This window comes from Panicum virgatum, chromosome 8K (assembly GCF_016808335.1).
Source record: "Panicum virgatum strain AP13 chromosome 8K, P.virgatum_v5, whole genome shotgun sequence".
Lineage (NCBI taxonomy): Eukaryota > Viridiplantae > Streptophyta > Magnoliopsida > Poales > Poaceae > Panicum > Panicum virgatum.
The window spans coordinates 50,186,520-50,203,689 of record NC_053143.1 but is presented as its reverse complement, the minus strand read 5'-3'; the positions used below and the strand labels follow the sequence as shown (position 1 = coordinate 50,203,689).

The 17,170-nt window shown below is 48.9% G+C and overlaps 2 protein-coding genes across 2 annotated transcripts; one reads left to right on the top strand and one right to left on the bottom strand.

Annotated features, from left to right (window-relative positions):
• Window positions 1-305: 305 nt before the first annotated feature.
• Window positions 306-3,437, bottom strand: LOC120645055. The gene is made up of 2 exons (XM_039921802.1): window positions 2,173-3,437; window positions 306-2,086 (listed from the first exon to the last, which is right to left on the bottom strand). The coding sequence occupies exons 1-2, from the start codon at window positions 3,291-3,293 to the stop codon at window positions 490-492; spliced, it is 2,718 nt and encodes a 905-aa protein (XP_039777736.1). The 5' UTR covers window positions 3,294-3,437; the 3' UTR covers window positions 306-489.
• A 10,376-nt stretch (window positions 3,438-13,813) lies between these two features.
• LOC120645058 (zein-alpha PMS1-like) lies at window positions 13,814-14,555 on the top strand. Its single transcript, XM_039921805.1, has one exon. It carries the CDS (start codon window positions 13,860-13,862, stop codon window positions 14,460-14,462), a length of 603 nt encoding a protein of 200 aa, XP_039777739.1. The 5' UTR covers window positions 13,814-13,859; the 3' UTR covers window positions 14,463-14,555.
• Window positions 14,556-17,170: the final 2,615 nt, after the last annotated feature.

Here is a 17,170-nt window from a genome sequence, read left to right as displayed (position 1 = left end):
TCCGGTTATGGGATGACATTATGCAACTTGACCCTTCTTTTTCGTTTTGTTTTAAACAACGACAGGGACAGTCTATCACTAAAGATATATAGACGATCGAGAGCATACAGCGATTTCTTTTAAAAAAATACGAGAGATCATTTTCTCAAAGTTAGGCCAGTTGAGTTGAGATTAGTCAAATGTTTTAAAAAAATACTGTACTGGAGTACTTGTGCAGATTAGTGTTGATATATAATAATGACATTTGTTATCTCGCATCCGCTGGAATCAGATTCAGGTTTGTTTAGAGGGTAAAATGCAGCTGCTGCAGCAGGGAAAAAGAGATCAATATGCTCATGACGATACTCATCACAATTCACCACTACATCTCATAGAACTACAAACCTGACAAGAGGGAGAAAAAGGATAATACTAGAAAACAAGACACAAACAACACGCAAACCTACAAAAATGGCACCGAAAGAAAACTGCACAAACACCCAGCTTGCTTCAGTTAGTTTGAGCGGGCTGAACAGCCTGTCCATTCTTCTGCTGCTGCTGCTGCTGCTGGGTGGAGTCGCCGCCGTCGCCGGAGCTGTCTCGTTGTTTACCTCTCCCCCTCCTGATGAAGCGCGACACCGCCACGTGGACCACGAAATAGGCCAGCACGGCGATGACGAGGGCCGACACGTATCCGGCGGTCTTCCACGACCGGCTGGAGCCGGCGGCGTAGGCGATGAGGAGGCCGAGCAGGTCCAACACGATCGTCGTGTTCATCACCCCGAGCCACCACGCCGCCCACTTGTCGTCCTTGTGCAGGGACTGCGGCAGCAGCAGGACGATGACGACGATGGACGCCACGAACGAGGTGGAGTTGCTGTAGTAGAAGGCCAGGTAGCGGTGCCTCCGGTTGTCGTGCATCACCGGGTCGCCGGCGGCGTGCCCGCCGCCGTCGGACTGCCAAGACCCGCCCGGCGGCGCCAGGCCGGCCTGGTAGGTCACGCTCGCCACCAGGATTCCCAGCAGCATCAGGTACTTGCGCTTTGCATGCCGCCTCTTCTCCTTCTCATCCTCCTCTGCTTTCTTCCCCGCGTCGTCGTTCTTGCCCTTCTCCAAGTCCTCATTGGTATTGGATTTCTCTGCTCTGCCTTGGGAGGAGGAGGACGATCCATCTGCTGGCTTGCCTTTGTCATCATCACGGAACACCCAGAACACAACAGCCACTATGACCACGAAGAGGACGAACCCCGCCAGCGCGAAGATGTAGATGGATGTCTTGAGGTGCTGCGTGCAGCCGGCGGCGTAGGCGCCCATGATGCCGCTCATGCCCGCCGCCGTGCAGACGGACAGCGCGTTGCTCCGGATGGCCGGCCGGTACAGGTTGGGGTTGACGAGGAGGATGATGAGCGCGATGGACAGCATGAAGCTCACCGAGTTGCAATAGAAGAAGGCCGTGTACCGGCGCGGGTAGTTGTTGAGCAGGACGGGGTCGCCGGCGCGGCGCCCGGTCCCCGGATCGTCGCCGGCCAGGAAGCCGCTCGGCGGCGTCAGCCCGGCCTGGTAGGTGATGGTGGCCGCCAGGATCGCGAAGAGGAGCAGCCGCTTGCGCCTCTTCTCCACCGGGTCCTCTTTCTCCTTGCCGCTGACCACCGGAGCAGCAGCTTCGTTGTGGTCCAGCGTGAAGAGGACGACATGGATCACCACATAGACCAAGACGGCGCCGGCCAGGGCCATGGCGTAGATGGAGGTGGTCACGTCCCGGCAGCTCCCGGCGGCGTAGGCGCCGATGAGCCCCAGCAGGTCCAGTATCATGGCGGCCTCCAGGGCGTTGTGGTGGTGCAGGGTCTTCATCCGGACCAGGACGATGGCGAGCAGGGACGCCACGAAGGCGGTCGAGTTGCTGTAGTAGAAGGCCTTGTACCTCCTGGGGTTGGTGGTCAGCAGCACCGGGTCGCCGGCCTTGTAGCGGCCGCCGGCGTCGTCGCCCTGCCAGAGGCCGCCCGGCGGGTTCAGGCCTGCTTGGTAGGTGATGGCCGCCGCCAGAGTGGCCAGCAGCAGAACCAGGGAGCGAGCCCTCTCCAGCACTTGTCTTTGCTGCTTCTCAACGCTGGATGATGAATCAAATGAATCAAAATTCAAAATTAAATTACTGAGAAATTTGAATTGAATCCCAAATTTGCTGTCAATACTAACCTGGCATCCCCATTGCCACTCAGACATCCTGACACCTTCCCAGGTATGCCTTCTAGCAGCTTCCACAAGCAGCTCTCCTTGATGGTTTCTTTGCAGAACTTGACGATGGCGGCTTGAGCGAGAATGAAGACGATCACAGCACCGACCAGAGAATTGACATAGACGGTGGTGTCGACCTGGCGGCAGCTGCCGGCGGAGTAGGCCCCGACGAGGCCGACGATCGCGACTGTGATGAACCCGTAGAGCTCGAACGAGCGCAGGTTTGGGCTGAAGGAGAGCTTCTTGTCCAGGAGGATGATGATGATGAGCAGGGACGCGACGAAGGCGGTGGTGTTGAGGACGAAGAACGCCTTGAGGCGCGCGTCGTGCGGCCCGCCCCTGAGGATCGCGACGCCCGGCTTGTGGCCGCCGGCGTCGTCGGCCCAGAAGCCGCCCGGCGCGCTGAGCCCGGACACGTAGGTGACGCTCACCGCGAACGTGGCCAGCAGCATCAGCACCTTGCGGAGCTTGGTCATCTTCTTCTCGGCCTCCTCCTTCTCGGCCGCGCTGCTGCCGTTGCCGTCCTTCTCCTCCTCGTCCGGCGGTGCCGGTGCAGCCGGGCAGGAGGCCAGCACCGTGTGGACCAGGAGGTAGATGACGACGCCGGCGAGCAGGACCGAGGAGTAGGTCGCCGTGAGCCTGTCCCGGAACGTGCCGGCGGCGTAGGCCCCCATGAGGCTGAGGAGATCGAGCACCATGACGACGCGGAGGATGCGCAGCGGCGCCAGGCTGCGCTGCCTGTCCGTGCCCGCCGCCTGCTCCTGAGCCTCGTGCAGCACGGAGAGGATGAGGACGAGGACGATTACGACGAGCGAGGAGGCGAAGGCCGTGGCGTTGCTGTAGAAGAAGGCCAGGTAGCGGCGGTAGCTGGTCTCCCGGATGATGGGGTCGCCGGTGAGGCGCTCGATGGCGGGGTCGGCGCCCTGCCACACGCCCCCCGGCGGGTTGAACGCCGCGCCGTACGTCACGGTGGCCACCAGCGTGGCCAGCAGCAGCAGGTACTTGCGCAGCTTGTACTCCCACGGGTCGCCGCCGCCGCCGCCGACGCCGACGCCACCGCTGCCGCCGCCGGAATCCGCCATTGCGCGCGCTCCTAGTCAAATGCGGCCGCCACGAGCTCGCTCGCCACTCTGAGCAGAAGGTGCCTGCCTTGAGCTTACTACTTAAATGCGGCGGCGTGCAGAGGCGCGAGAGTCTTAGTATTTGTTTTTGACGAGGACTTGACCTCGCCGCGCGCGTCGCTCGCTCGAAGTGAAGCTGCCTCGGCTCTGCCACGAAGCTTCACGCTCCGGCCGCAGGCGCCGCGCAAACCGTGTTGGTGTTGGGGACGTGGACTTGACCATGAGGCCAGGTCTGCCATGTCTGATGTCTCCCCCCGTCAAGCGGCAGCTGGTGGCTCAGCAGCGGGCTCCGCGGGCGCCTATGGGAGAGGGGTTTTTTTTTTTTTTGGTGACTGGCGCCTATGGGAGTTGGGACCGCGTTTGCTAACACAAATTTATAAATTTACAATCGTATCGTATATGAATCCAAGTGGGAGCTGATGAGGATATATGTATACATTCTATTCTATTTCACCAAACTGTTGGGATATACTACCAACAAAACTATAATAAAATATTCTTCTCTTTCCATCACATTCCTTTTTCGTCTTTTCTTTTTTCTCTCCCCTTCCCCATCCCTTATCTTTCTAATACAGCAGTCCCCCACGGCACGCATATTCAACGGTAAAGTGTACGTACGGCGCGCATATATTTTTAAAACACTAACATTAATTATCTATCCACCATAACAAAATATTGTATTGGATTCTGAAACAGTCTAAATAGAATAGACGCGTGCCACGCGTACTTTTGAAAAACCAAGTAAAACGTATTTTATATTCATATGAAAATTTTTAAACGAAAATATCATATTTATGGCAAAAGATGTATTTTTAGAAAAAATAATAATGTAGAGTCAATATATTACTAATTGAAAAGAAAATCTATAATCAGTTTGACTCCCTCCGCCACCGCCGCCCGAGTCCTCCGAATCCCCGATTCCCCATCTCCCCGAGATACCGAGACGATGAGAGTCGCGAGACCCCAACTCGACCCTCGCCGTCAACCCGTTACCGCATCGCCTGTCAGCCGTCCCTGGCCACCACCGCGCCGCCGCCTACCCGCATGCGGCCTCCGCCCCTCCAGCCAGGCAAACGGGCGGCGCAGCCTGCGCTGCGGCCCTCGCTCAGGCCGGTCTTGCAGCCGTGCCGGTCGCCCCTGCGCGCCGTGTGGCCGTGCGGCCCCTCATCCCTCCCCAAGATCTGATCGGCTCTGTGCGCATGTAGTCCTGCTGCATGCAGACCTTCTCCCTCACGAGGTAGAGCTCAAAGACCTGGCCCAGCCGCTGTGGTGGATGGAGTCGGCCGGGGTCCCTCAGCGCCGGGTGCTCCGGCCCAGCGCCTCCATCAGCAAGCTCTCCTCTACGCTCACGATATAGTCTAGGTACCTCAACTCCATGTTCGCCGCAGGCATCGCAACTCTGCCCGCGCCATGGATGGTGGCTGCTAGCATTTTTTGCGGATCCATTCACAAAAGGTCTATCACCAATTCTTTTTCAGAAGCATGTCCTAGGCACTGGTGAGTATCCTGGATCAAGTTCTGGTTCAGGGCCATTAAATTTCCCCAAAATAAGAGTAAGAGTTCTGACAAGGTTTCTCAGTAAGACGAGTAAGAGTTCTAACAACGTTTCTCAGTAAGGTTATGGGTAATGTTGTCCCAGTATGCCGTGGTGCTGCTAATGACACATTGGTCTGGTACTTACTGATTTACTAAGGAGGGACGTTAGTTTAGTTTAGATTAAGTCAGTGACCGAATAGTCGTTAGTTTAAGTTGAAGTTGTTGACCTTCAGTCAAGGGGGAGAATGTTGGATTTGTTAGTTTGACCTCGGTCAACCCGTAACCAACACGAATAAAGGGGGATATCCATCACCCCAAATCCCGGACTCGAAAACAAACCCTGAGTCCGGCTTTGTCGTGATCGGGAGGCAAAACCTAAGCCCATTGGGTTTGGCCCCAAGCCTACAGTGCGACCTATAAGTAGAGGGTCAACCCCATAGGGTTACCTCACGCCAAATCTCATGATTCTTACGTAGTCCACCCTAACCGATCTCTAAGCGCACTGGAAGGCTCGGAAGCTCGAGTACCACGTCCGGGGCAATCTCGGTGGCGCCCTGAAGGACGTCGGTACGCTGAGAAGTTGCTCAAGGAACAACTACGCTACATCCCCGACTCCGCCCTCGCGATCGACTACATCACCAACACACCGACGACCGTGGACGCCACGGCCGCCGGTAAAGGACCGAACCCTCATGTTTATCCGCATTAGTTAAGCTAGGTGTGATCTACTGTGTAGACTAAATGATCCTGTTAAGCTTGTTCTAAGTTAATGTAGATCTAACACAAAGATTATAAACGTTGGTTATATATATGCTCCGCCCCTCGTGCATGTTACACTAAACAGGGTTAATACGGAATCAGTATGTCAGATGATCAGAGTTGATCATATTCCTCTATAGGCATGCTTATTATCCCTGCTGTACGTACGACTTCAGTAGCCCGCGTTGGGCTTGCTTTTGATTCCAGAACCTGGCCTGTGCAGCATTCTCGAAGATGTAGCAATCAACGCTTCTCATGCAGTTGCGACAAGAGTCAAGAGGGATGAATTGGCATTACTCAGCAAGCAACCACGGTGCGATCGAGTCATGTCATTTGAGAATAAACAACACGAGTCCATTTCTCTTCCCCTTAGAATTTAGTATGATTTTTCCAACTAGATCATCGCATCAACTCAAAGTGTTTCTTACAGTGCTATTCATCATTTGCTGCAAGCAAGCACTTCAGCAGGTGAGAATAGACAGACCATATCAGGATTTGTAGTGGCTAAAACAATGGTAGTAAACAGAGCTTGGTAATGGAATTTCATGGGTGTTCTAGTTCGTGCACAAGAATGACCAAATGGTCAACTAGCTTTACTTGACATGTCATTATGAAAGATGATAATCATGTAGAACAAAGATTCTAATACTGGAACATGGCCTTAGGTTTGATTTCCTCCAAAATCTTAAAGGTGTGCGGTGAAGTTAAGTAGTGTGGAAGTGAAGGATGCTATATGTATATATAAAAATAGCAATATGCTTAACAAGTTAACAATGAAGGATTCAAGTTTTGGCCATAGGTGAACGAGAATAATAAGAAAATAGAGGCAGAAGGAGAGAATGAACAGGGGGGGGGAGAGAGAGAGAGAGAGAGAGAGAGAGAGAGAGAGAGAGAGAGAGAGAGAGAGAGAGAGAGTATAGTAGAAACCAGGTTGGTCTGTGTGTTCGCTGCTGGTTGTGCTGGAATATGGGAAACAAGGATTCATTGATACTCACCCATAACAGTAGATTCATTCCTAGCATAAGTTGTGAATCACCCTTTAATTTGTTCAAAGCAGGATGGGTCTAGCTTTTGACGCACAAACTTGAGCATCTTCCCTGTAGCCGGCAGAGAATATAATCCAACGATCCATCAATTTGGCGTGGTGGCTGACGTGTGTGGAGCAACGTGTGGCAACCTCGCCAGGTGGCCGTTGGCGGCTTGGTGCTGTGCTAGCTAATTAATTATTCTCGAGCCCGGCTGCTTAATCAACTTGTTATTAAAATTTCTGACGCGTGGGGGCTTTAGTGTCTGCCGGGCTCACCTGCGCCAGGCTGAGAACAATATCCGAGTGAACAGTAGCCTGATCCATGTCTGAACAAGATAAGCTCCTCTCTGTTGTGTTTCGCACACAACAGGGAAAACGCCACAATATATACCCTGATGGCCTGATCCCTGTCTCTAGAAGTTGCAAAAACAAGGACAAAAAAGCAATGTTAATCTGGTTAATAGATATATCGTTTACATCAACGTTTAGAGCTGATAACGACCATACACAATCTCGGTGAAGTAATTAATGCATTATTTTTGTCGTCTTTTTCACACAACTCAACACAACCTATCACACCTGAATATCCTATCGAATTGGTTCCAAAACCTAACCGGTTTATAGGTTAACCGAAAAAAATAGGTTTATAGGTTTACAGGCTAATTAACTTATCGAGGGCGCCCCAAGTAAGGTCCTCTTCATCTTTGTCTTCCTAAGGGTAGAACTCCCATGGCGCACTACGGGACACAGGCGGTTTGCCGAGTGCCCAGAACACTCGGCAAATGCCATTTTACATTCGGCGAACGGTTTGCCGAGTGCGGCACTCGCACTCGGCAAAAAAAGTGACGGCGAAGCCATCTTTGCCGAGTGCCTTCTCTCGTGCACTCGGCAAAGAATCTTTGCCGTGTGTTATTTAGCACTCGGCAAACAAAATCGGAAAAAAAACACTCACCGGCACCGCCGCTGTTCCTCGCGCCGGCCGCCGGCGCTGCTCCTCACGCTGGACGCGACCGCCGCCGCTGCTGTTCGCGCCGGCCGCCACCACCGCCGCTGCTGCTCCTCGCGCCGAATGCCACCGCCGCCGCTGCTCCTCGCGCTGGACGCCGCCCCCGCCGGATGCCGACGCCGCCCCGCTCCTGTTCGTGCCGCACGCCGGCCACCATCCCCGCTCGCGCCGCGCGCCCCGCTCGCACCACGGGCCGGGCGCCGCCCCCGCTCCTGCTCGCGCCGGCCACCGCCGCCCCCGCTCCTGCTCGCGCCGGCCGCCGCCGCTCCCGCTCCTGCTCCCGCCGGCCACCGCCGCCCGCGGCTGCTCGCGCCGGCCGCCACCTCCGCTCCTCGCGCCAGCAGGCTGCGCTGCCGTCTGCTGCCGCCAACCCTCGCCCCGCCGCCGCTCCCCACTACAGCAAGTGAGGGGCAAGTGAAGGGGGGAGGAGAGGGGCAGCCATGCGCCGCACCAATGGGGAGAGGGACTCAGGGAGAGGTGATGCGGCATGCGCCGATGGGGAGTGGAGCGCCGGTGGAGATGGAGAGGAGCACCGGTGGAGAGGGTAAGGGAGGAATTGCCGGTGGAGAGGATAAGGGTGGGAGGATTTTGAAATAAAGGGAGGAGAGAGAGGAGCGGGTGCCCGCCTGAGGGGGGGGGATTTTGTTTGCCGAGTGTTGAATCTAGGCACTCGGCAAATAAGCTATTTGCCGAGTGCCAAACAAGTAGCACTCAGCAAATAAACTCTTTGCCGAGTGTTTTTTTTTGCACTCGGCAACACAAGTAAGTTTGCCAAGTGCATTTATTTTGCCGAGTGTCTTTTGTGAAGCACTCGGCAAACAAGCTCTTTGCCGAGTGTTCGAAAAAATGCACTCGGCAAACTACTTAGCACTCCGCGAAGAGCCGGTTTCCTGTAGTGGCGGCACCAGTGAGAGCGCCCCGTCTCTCCCACATGACGGTGCCCTAGGATTTGGCCTGTTATAGGGATCGGGGAGTTGAGAATTGAGTTGAATTGCGGATGAGAATGGAGGAGAGACAACGACTGGTTAGGACATGCTGTCGGTGACAGACTCTGCTAGGACCGACCCGTCAACGACTCCGAGATTGCTCGTTAGTGATGAATCCGAGGGTATCACCAAAGGTGAACCATCCTATAACTATTTGCTAAATATCCTTTCTTCTCAAAAGAGCGTGAGACCTGACTGACTGAACTGTAATCAGAAGCGACGGAAAAGAAATGAATGACGACTCTCTAGTGTCACCTATGTTACCAAACTAGCGACGGAAAAGAAATGAATGAAGACTCTCTAGTGTCACCTATGTTACCAAACTAGTTAAAAAGCCAATTAGATTTACTCAGTCGATAACCATGTTTGTGATGTAGAACCATAGAGCTAGACTTCTACTAAAAAAAAGGAGAGAGCTATGGACTAGACGTTTCCCATGCATGTATGGCTGAGCCTGAGACGGTACGTTACGTGATTTAGCCGTTCATCAGGCATTATTAATAGCTGCAGGCAGCTTCGTTCATCGAAGAACAAGTAGGTTGTAACGATCGTCATGAGGAATTGAGGATACGATCACTTTAGTTACACCATTAATCTGATTGGCTAGCAGAGCTAATATTAGTGCTAGTTGGATTACATACATCATACACTTGGCTATAACGAACATGGCACCATTTATAATATTTCGAGTGATTTTGGTGATCGTATGACAACGCAATCAATGGGACTAATGGTTTGTTGAGTAAACATTTCTAAATCCCAGGGATGAAGTAAAAAGGCAATATAAAGCAAAACACGAAGAAAGAACTCAAAGAAACACTGAATTGGATGAGTTCTGCAGAAATCAGTATCACCGGTTTAACCGATGCCTAAGCATCGGTGCATCCGATAGTTGTCGGAAGATCCGACGCCCTGGCATCAGTGCAAGTCTGAGCGCCGAATGGAATCAAGCCAAGTCAGCCCTTAGGCACCGGATGAACCGACGGTGTAAAAGGAGGTATCGGTGCATTCAACGTACTATGTTCCAGAGACGATGTCAAATGCCCATAAGCCAAGTCTTCAGCACCGAAAGAACCGGTACCCACCGAAGCAACGCATCGGAGCAATGACGTCAGCAAGAGCAACGGCTATGCGACGGTCCAGCGTGACCGGTTTAACCGATGCCTTGTCACTGGTTTAACCGATGGGTACTGTGTCAGCAGCAGACTATGCGTCAGAAGCCCAACAGCTACTTCAGGTCTGAGAGTGACCGGTTGAACCGACGCTACCCCATGTAGAGGTATCGGTTCAACTGATGGTTTGCTGTTTTCTGCTGACCGTTGGAGCAACGGCTCCAAGACTTGGTGGCCTATATATACGCCTCACCCCGACCATTTTGAGTTTGCTGGAGTCCCAAGACATCACACACACATCCAAGAACACCTCCAAGCCAACCAAGAGCATAGAGATCAAATCCTTAGTCCTTAGCACAAGCTTTGTGAGTGTTAGTGCTAGATTAGCTCTTGAGTGAGTGATCAAGCAAGGTTTAGATCCTTATACTGTGGTTCTAGAGTGAACCAACCTTGTATCTTGGTGCGCCGGCCATTCTTGGAGCTTTGGTAGCTCGCCGGCAAGTCTACGACCCTCCGACTTGGTGTGGAGCGGCGTCGACAACTTTGTGCGGGGGACGAAGACCCCTCCTTTGTGGGCAATCTCCCTTAGTGAAGATCGAGATCAAGGTGGTCGTGATTGTGTTCACGGAAGAGACTTGATTGCCGGAAAGCGATACTCTTTGTGAGTGCTTTAACAACGTAGATGTAGTGGCGTCTTTGTGGCAATCCGAACCACAGGATAAATTCTCGTGTCAATAGTTTGCTTCCTCTCATCCCTCCTCTTTAAGCTTCCGCATTTCATATTGCAACTTAATGTCTTTACTTTCATAGAGTAGTATCTTGATAGGATTGGCTATAGCTTGCTAAACTCTTTTGGGATGAGGGTTTTACACTAAGGTGAACCGTAGTTGCACATCTAGATAGCTTGTTTTAGTTTAAGTTTTGTGCAAACTAGTTGGAGCCATAGGTTAAGGTTTTTATAGTGCCTAATTCACCACCTCCCCCTCTTAGCCTAGAGCACCTGATCGCTTTCATTGGCACCTGATGGAGTACTCTTGTTCGGCTCAAAGAGCCGCTACTGTTTTTTTGTTCCAGTTCTGCACCTAGATTTGTGGGAACAAAACACAGGCAAAAATATCCAAAATTCTTGTGAACAAACAGACCGATCGAAGAAACAGAAAGTTTGAGAACTGAGCGGGGGCTCAGTTGGTCAGGTGAGCGGGGGCTCACGCTGCCCGCCGCGGTTCGAGCGCCGGCTCGACGCGGCGCCTCATCATTTTCTTAAACGATCTGCCAGTGCTCCTGGCTTATTTCAAAAAAAAACAGAAAGTTTCGACCAGGATGAATCCAATAAGTAAATTTGAGTGACCAAACTTTGGATACGTTGGGTCATGCAGTATTTTTCCATATAATAAAAAAGACAACATATATATTGTCATATACAAATAGACAGTAATTAGAGATTCCGAATCGATCTCACCAAGTTCTACATTTTCTTCAATTATATGTCTCAAGTAGTCAGGTGTCAGCATGAATTCGTCGATCAAAGTGTACTCACATTGTTCTTATATACAGTAACATATAGAAAAAAAACTTGACCTGCGGGGGTGAGACCGCCCCCACGCCATTGTTTGAGAGGTAGAATGACCTTCTCACAGCAGGCCAAGAAAACCCCCGAACCCCTGCCCCACCCGTACACGGGGGCCCGTCGCCTTGTGAGTTAGACCGGGCTCCACAGTGCTTTGGACGTGGGACAAGCGAGGGAGTTTTTTTTAACCCCAGAGCTGAAATTCGCTCCCGAGGGGGATCGAACCCAGGACCTCTGGAGAGTGCCTCCAGCGATGCTACCACTACGATAGCAGGCCTTTGGCACAGTAACATATAGAGAAATACCATTCCACGAACTTACATGATCCTACGGCAGGAAATTGGTATATGAAAAGATCGAGTTAAAAGCATGATTTATCGATCCATGCATTCGACACAACTTGGAAAACAAGACGAGCAAAGCCGAATTGTAGTAGCCAATACAAAACGGAAGTTAATTAAACCTAGCTAGTGGATACTGCACGTGACATGGCGCTCACCGTATTAAAGCCAAACATTGCACAATCACCAAGGATCAGAAAACAGTCCTCCTCGTCATCATCTGACGTGGAGTAGTTACTGTCCTCATCATCAGCCCAGTAGTCGCCGACATTGTCATAATCGTCTTCCTCCTCATCTGACGAGTAGTCGTCGCTGCTGCCATCGTCATCATCATCGTCGATGTCGTCTTCCTCTTCATCTGATGAGTACTCACTGTCGTCACTATCGTCTTCCTCATCCGAAGAGTAGTCGCTGTAGCTGATTTCGTCAGAATCTTCCTCTTCATCCGACGTGTAGTCGCTGCCATCGTCGTTGGACGTCGGTCCCCGGCCGGAGTATCTCTCGCACTTCCTTCAAGATTTGTTCAATGGCAGCCTGTGGGCCTGCCTTGCGCCTGATCCGTTCGTCATCTATCTCGACATAGCCTTTCGTCTTCATCTCCTCGCTCGCCTGCTCCTGTAACTTCAGGTAGCCTGCCTCGCCCTCTTGCTCCGCCACCATTGTCCGGCCGGGCTAAAGTGTACAATGGTCTCGTGCAATGTGTGTTAGCACTGCAGATCGTAGAACATCGGAGAGTCTGGATCGAACTCGACTCCTCGAGCTGGATTAGTATTAGAGCACGGATTTGGGTGCGTACATGGTTTGCAGGTTACGTAATCTACAAACTAATTTATTCCTTTCAGAACTGGTTACGACTTATGAGTGCAATGAGCTGCTAGTACGGTCCAAAATAGCAGCTAATCTCTATCTATGTCACTCTAAATTTTTATCTATCTATAATCTATCTATTCTATCTATAAATCTATCCTTTTTTTAGAGTATCTATAAATCTATCTATAAAAGTAAAAACAATTGAAACTCTTTTCTCATCATGATTAGACCCACCTTACCCCTCATGGAGGCCCCACTTGTCAGGCCAATAGGTTTGACGAAAGGGAGGGAGAGATTGGTTTTTTGTCAATATTTTCCATCAGCAATTTTCTATACCCACATCTTGTACCCGCATATTACTATCCTTTGGCACACACTTTACTTTTTTTGCACATAAATTCACCCATAATTCGCATCATTATTTGTTTTGAAAGGATAATAATTGACATCATTGTTTATGAAAGAAAAAGAAAGACGTTTATTATTAAACGACATTGTTGCTTGATGGACAGAAAATTAAATACATGTCTATGGCACGTACATCTCTACTAGTATATCTATATAAAAATGGAACAAGGTGAGTGGCCGCGAGTCCACCTAGCCTCACCCCATCGTTCCTGATCTGGGATATGCGGCACATTAAACACGTGGTGACGCCGTCCATTAGAAACTGATTTGATTTAGTATTAGATGTTGTAGGTTAGCCATGAGGTGTTGTTCGTGGCATTGAAATCATGTCTTAAGTCGCTGGCGTCTCACATCGAAACTTATCGGGTTTGGTTTTTATTACATATGGATACCCAATAGATAATCATTTGGAGTAAAATTCATATTTTATAGAAAAAAGTCTAAATTACTACCATCAACTATAGTCAAAGTCTGGATAACCCCATAAACTATTGTTTGGTTCATTTTACCCCATAAACTATACCATTTTATAGTATACTTAATTATAAGTTTGTTTACTAAGACTATTAAATTTATTCTAAATTGATCACCATTACATGGAACATATATTTCGATCCCAAGGTGTTTGACATGATTAAAGGTGAACCAACCATGCTGTTGTCACACTTATATCAACACAATACCAAAATGATAAAAAGTTGCTTTTTTTACTTATATTAAGTGCAAGCTGTCTTGCCAACACATACCGTCAATCCAAGGGGATTTATCACTAAATTTCAAAATTGACTAGATACCATGTCATCACTAGATTATCAGGATAAAAATTTTGGAGGCACAAGCAACAAATCTTGAGAAAGCAACATAGAGTCTCTTGTGTATAAAAAGATCCCGTATGTGTAGGTAATCCACCACCCATATCACTGATAGAATCTAGCAACTTAGAAATTGAAACCCAAATAGTACATCTTAGCAAGCATGGCAACAAAGATATTTACCCTCCTTGCACTCCTTGCTCTCTCTGTGAGTGCTACCACCGCGGTCATTATTCCGCAGTACTCACTAGCCGCCTCCGCTACCACTATTCCACAGTACCTCTCACCTATCACAGCCGTCGGATATGAGCACCCGATTGTGCAGTCCAACAGGCTTCAGCATGCACTTGCTGCTAGCATCCTACAATCACAGGCAATTGTCCTACAGCAACAGTCTACCTTACTGCAGCAGCAATCTTTGGCCCATCTGACTATACAGAGCACCATGGCACAGCAACAACGCGTTCTTTCACCGTTCAGCCAGCAAGCCCTGCAAAACCCCGCCGCCTACTTGCAGCAACAGATGTTGCTCCCATTCAACCAACTAGCCGCCGTGAACTCCGCTGCTTACTCACGGCAGCAACTGCTTCCATTCAACCAACTAGCTGTTGCGAACTCCGTCACCTTCTCACAGCAGCTGTTCAACCCACTTGCTGTGGCTCCACCCGCCGCCTTCTGGCAGCAACAGCAGCTAGTCAACCAACTGGCTTTGACGAGTTCTGCAGCCTTCTTCCAGCGACCCACCGTTGGTTCTACAATCTTCTGAATTCCATATGAGTTGTAATTCTATAATAACATTTTCATGCCGACGTGTGTAACTCCTCGGAAATAAAGTAATGATTGAGACTCTAAAGTCCTATCCGTGTCCAAATGTGTTCTGTTATTGTTTGTGCCATACATTACACAGCTAGCGTACATACTATGTAACGTACCTTTGGATCCATACTTGTAGTAAACATACATACTACCTGAGGTAGTTCGGTAGCTGTGAAAGTTTGGATTTCACTGGATGGGACAATGGAGCCATTCCACTAGGGGCATAGTACGATTGAAGGTAATATTATAGTTGCTTGAAAAGTGCATAGATGAATAGAGGGGCAACATCACGAACTATTATACACACATTACTTTGCAACTGTATAAATATGTTTCGACCGCTTCCTGCAAAATCCTTCGAACATCCAAAATATTTTTTTAAAAGATGTTACCTCTCTTGTTCCGTACATTTGTATATGTATATGTATTTTTACTACTGTATTTTATCTCGCCAATAAAATGTGCATGCTTCCTTAAGCAGTTGACATTATTGGTTTAGGTAGGAATAAATCTCGGGAACACCAGAACGTGGCCTTGTCAAGAAAAATAATCCTTGAGTACGTCAATAAGCTAAGACCCATGAAGTCGCTCACAAAAATGTACCGAACTCTTTGGCCAAAAAGTTCAAATTAGCCTCTCACAGGAATAAATTAACATTATATTTAACACAACGATCTATACTGCTGGCAAGACGGGGAATATTACATGCTCATACACCAAATTAAATATCACTGTAAATTTTTTTGTTACATATTTGACTGGCATTTTACGATGATACGGGAATAATGAGTTTAGAAAAAAGAATTGTGTTTCCTGTTATTTTGTGCCATCTCATCAAAAGCTAGAATTCAAACACTTTCAAGTAAATGATCCAACATTTTAATTGCCTTATTATCTTAATAGGCTTAGTGCATAGGGCCGGAATTTTATCGTCTCTACAGCCACATGTTGTACCCAACAATTGAATGGAAATATGATAATATTTTTTTTGGAGCGTCAACATCACATGTTATAGTTGTGCAGTGATGAAATTGGCTAATCCATAAATGAGGAAAAGAAGATAGTTTAAGCAAGCTTGGTTTTAATGCATATAAATTAGTGAGCTAGAAGATCTGATTCATATCGCATCCCGAGAACATGATAACTTCGCCTGGAACTAGTCTGTTAACCCATTCATCTAGAGGAATGGTTATTGGAGCAAATCCTATCCAAGGTGGATGACAAATTAAGCTCAAAATGATTTGGATCCACATCAGCAGATCGCAACTTTACTGGGTCACAATTATGTGGAATGCATATATTGATCCCAAGGTGTTTGACATGCTTAAAGGTAAACCAACCATGCTGTTGTCACACTTATATCAACACAATGCCAAAAGGTAAAAAAGTTGCTTTTTTTCTTGTGTTAAGTGCAAGCTGTCTTGCCCACACACATACCGAAAATCCAATGGGATTTATCACTAAATTCCAAAATTGACTTGATACCATGTCATCACTAGCTTATCAGGATAAAATTTGGGAGGCACAAGCAACAATTCTTGAGAAAGCTACATGGAGTCTCTTGTGTATAAATAGATCCCGTATGCGCAGGTAATCGACCACCCATATCACTAATAGAATCTTGCAACTTAGAAATTGAAACCCATATAGTACCTTTAGAAAGCATGACAGCCAAGATATTTGCCCTCCTTGCACTCCTTGCTCTCTCTGTGAGCACTACCACTGCGTTCATTATTCCGCAGTGCTCACTAGCCGCCTCCGCTGCCACTATTCCATAGTACCTCTCACCTATCGCCGCCGTCGGATATGAGCACCCGATTGTGCAGTCCAACAGGCTTCTGCATGCACTTGCGGCTAGCATCCTACAATCACAGGCAGTTGTCATACAACAACAGTCTGCCTTACTGCAGCAGCAATCTTTGGCCCATCTGATAATACAGAGCATCGTGGCACATCAACAACGCGTTCTTTTGCCGTTCAGCTAGCTAGCCCTGCAGAACCCCGCCGCCTACTTGCAACAACAGATGTTGCTCCCATTCAACCAGCTAGCGGCCATGAACTCCGCTGCCTACTCACAGCAGTAACTGCTTCCATTCAACCAACTAGTAGTTGCAAACTCCGCCGCCTTCTCGCAGCCGCCTTCTGGCAGCAACAACAGCTAGTCAACCAACTGGCTTTGACGAGTCCTGCAGCCTTCTTGCAGCAACCCATCGTTGGTTCTACCATCTTCTAAATTCCATATGAATTGTACTTCTATAATAACATTTTCATGCCGACGTGTGTATCTCCTCGAAAATAAGAAAAGTAATGATTGAGACTGTTATAGTTTGTCCATATATTTCACAGCCACCGTACATACTATGTATCGTTTCTTTGGATCCATACTTGTAGTAAATATATACTACAACATACATACGTCCTATATAGTTCGGTAGCTGTGAAAGTTTGGATTTCACTGGATGGGACAATGGAGCCATTCCACTAGGGGCATAGTAGATTGAAGGTAATATTATAGTTGCTTGAAAAGTGCATAGATGGATAGAGGGGCAACATCACGAACTATTATACACACATTATTTTGCAGCTGTATAAATATGTTTCGACTGCTGCCTGCAAAATCCTTCGAACATCCAAAATATTTTTTTTAAAAGTTGTTAC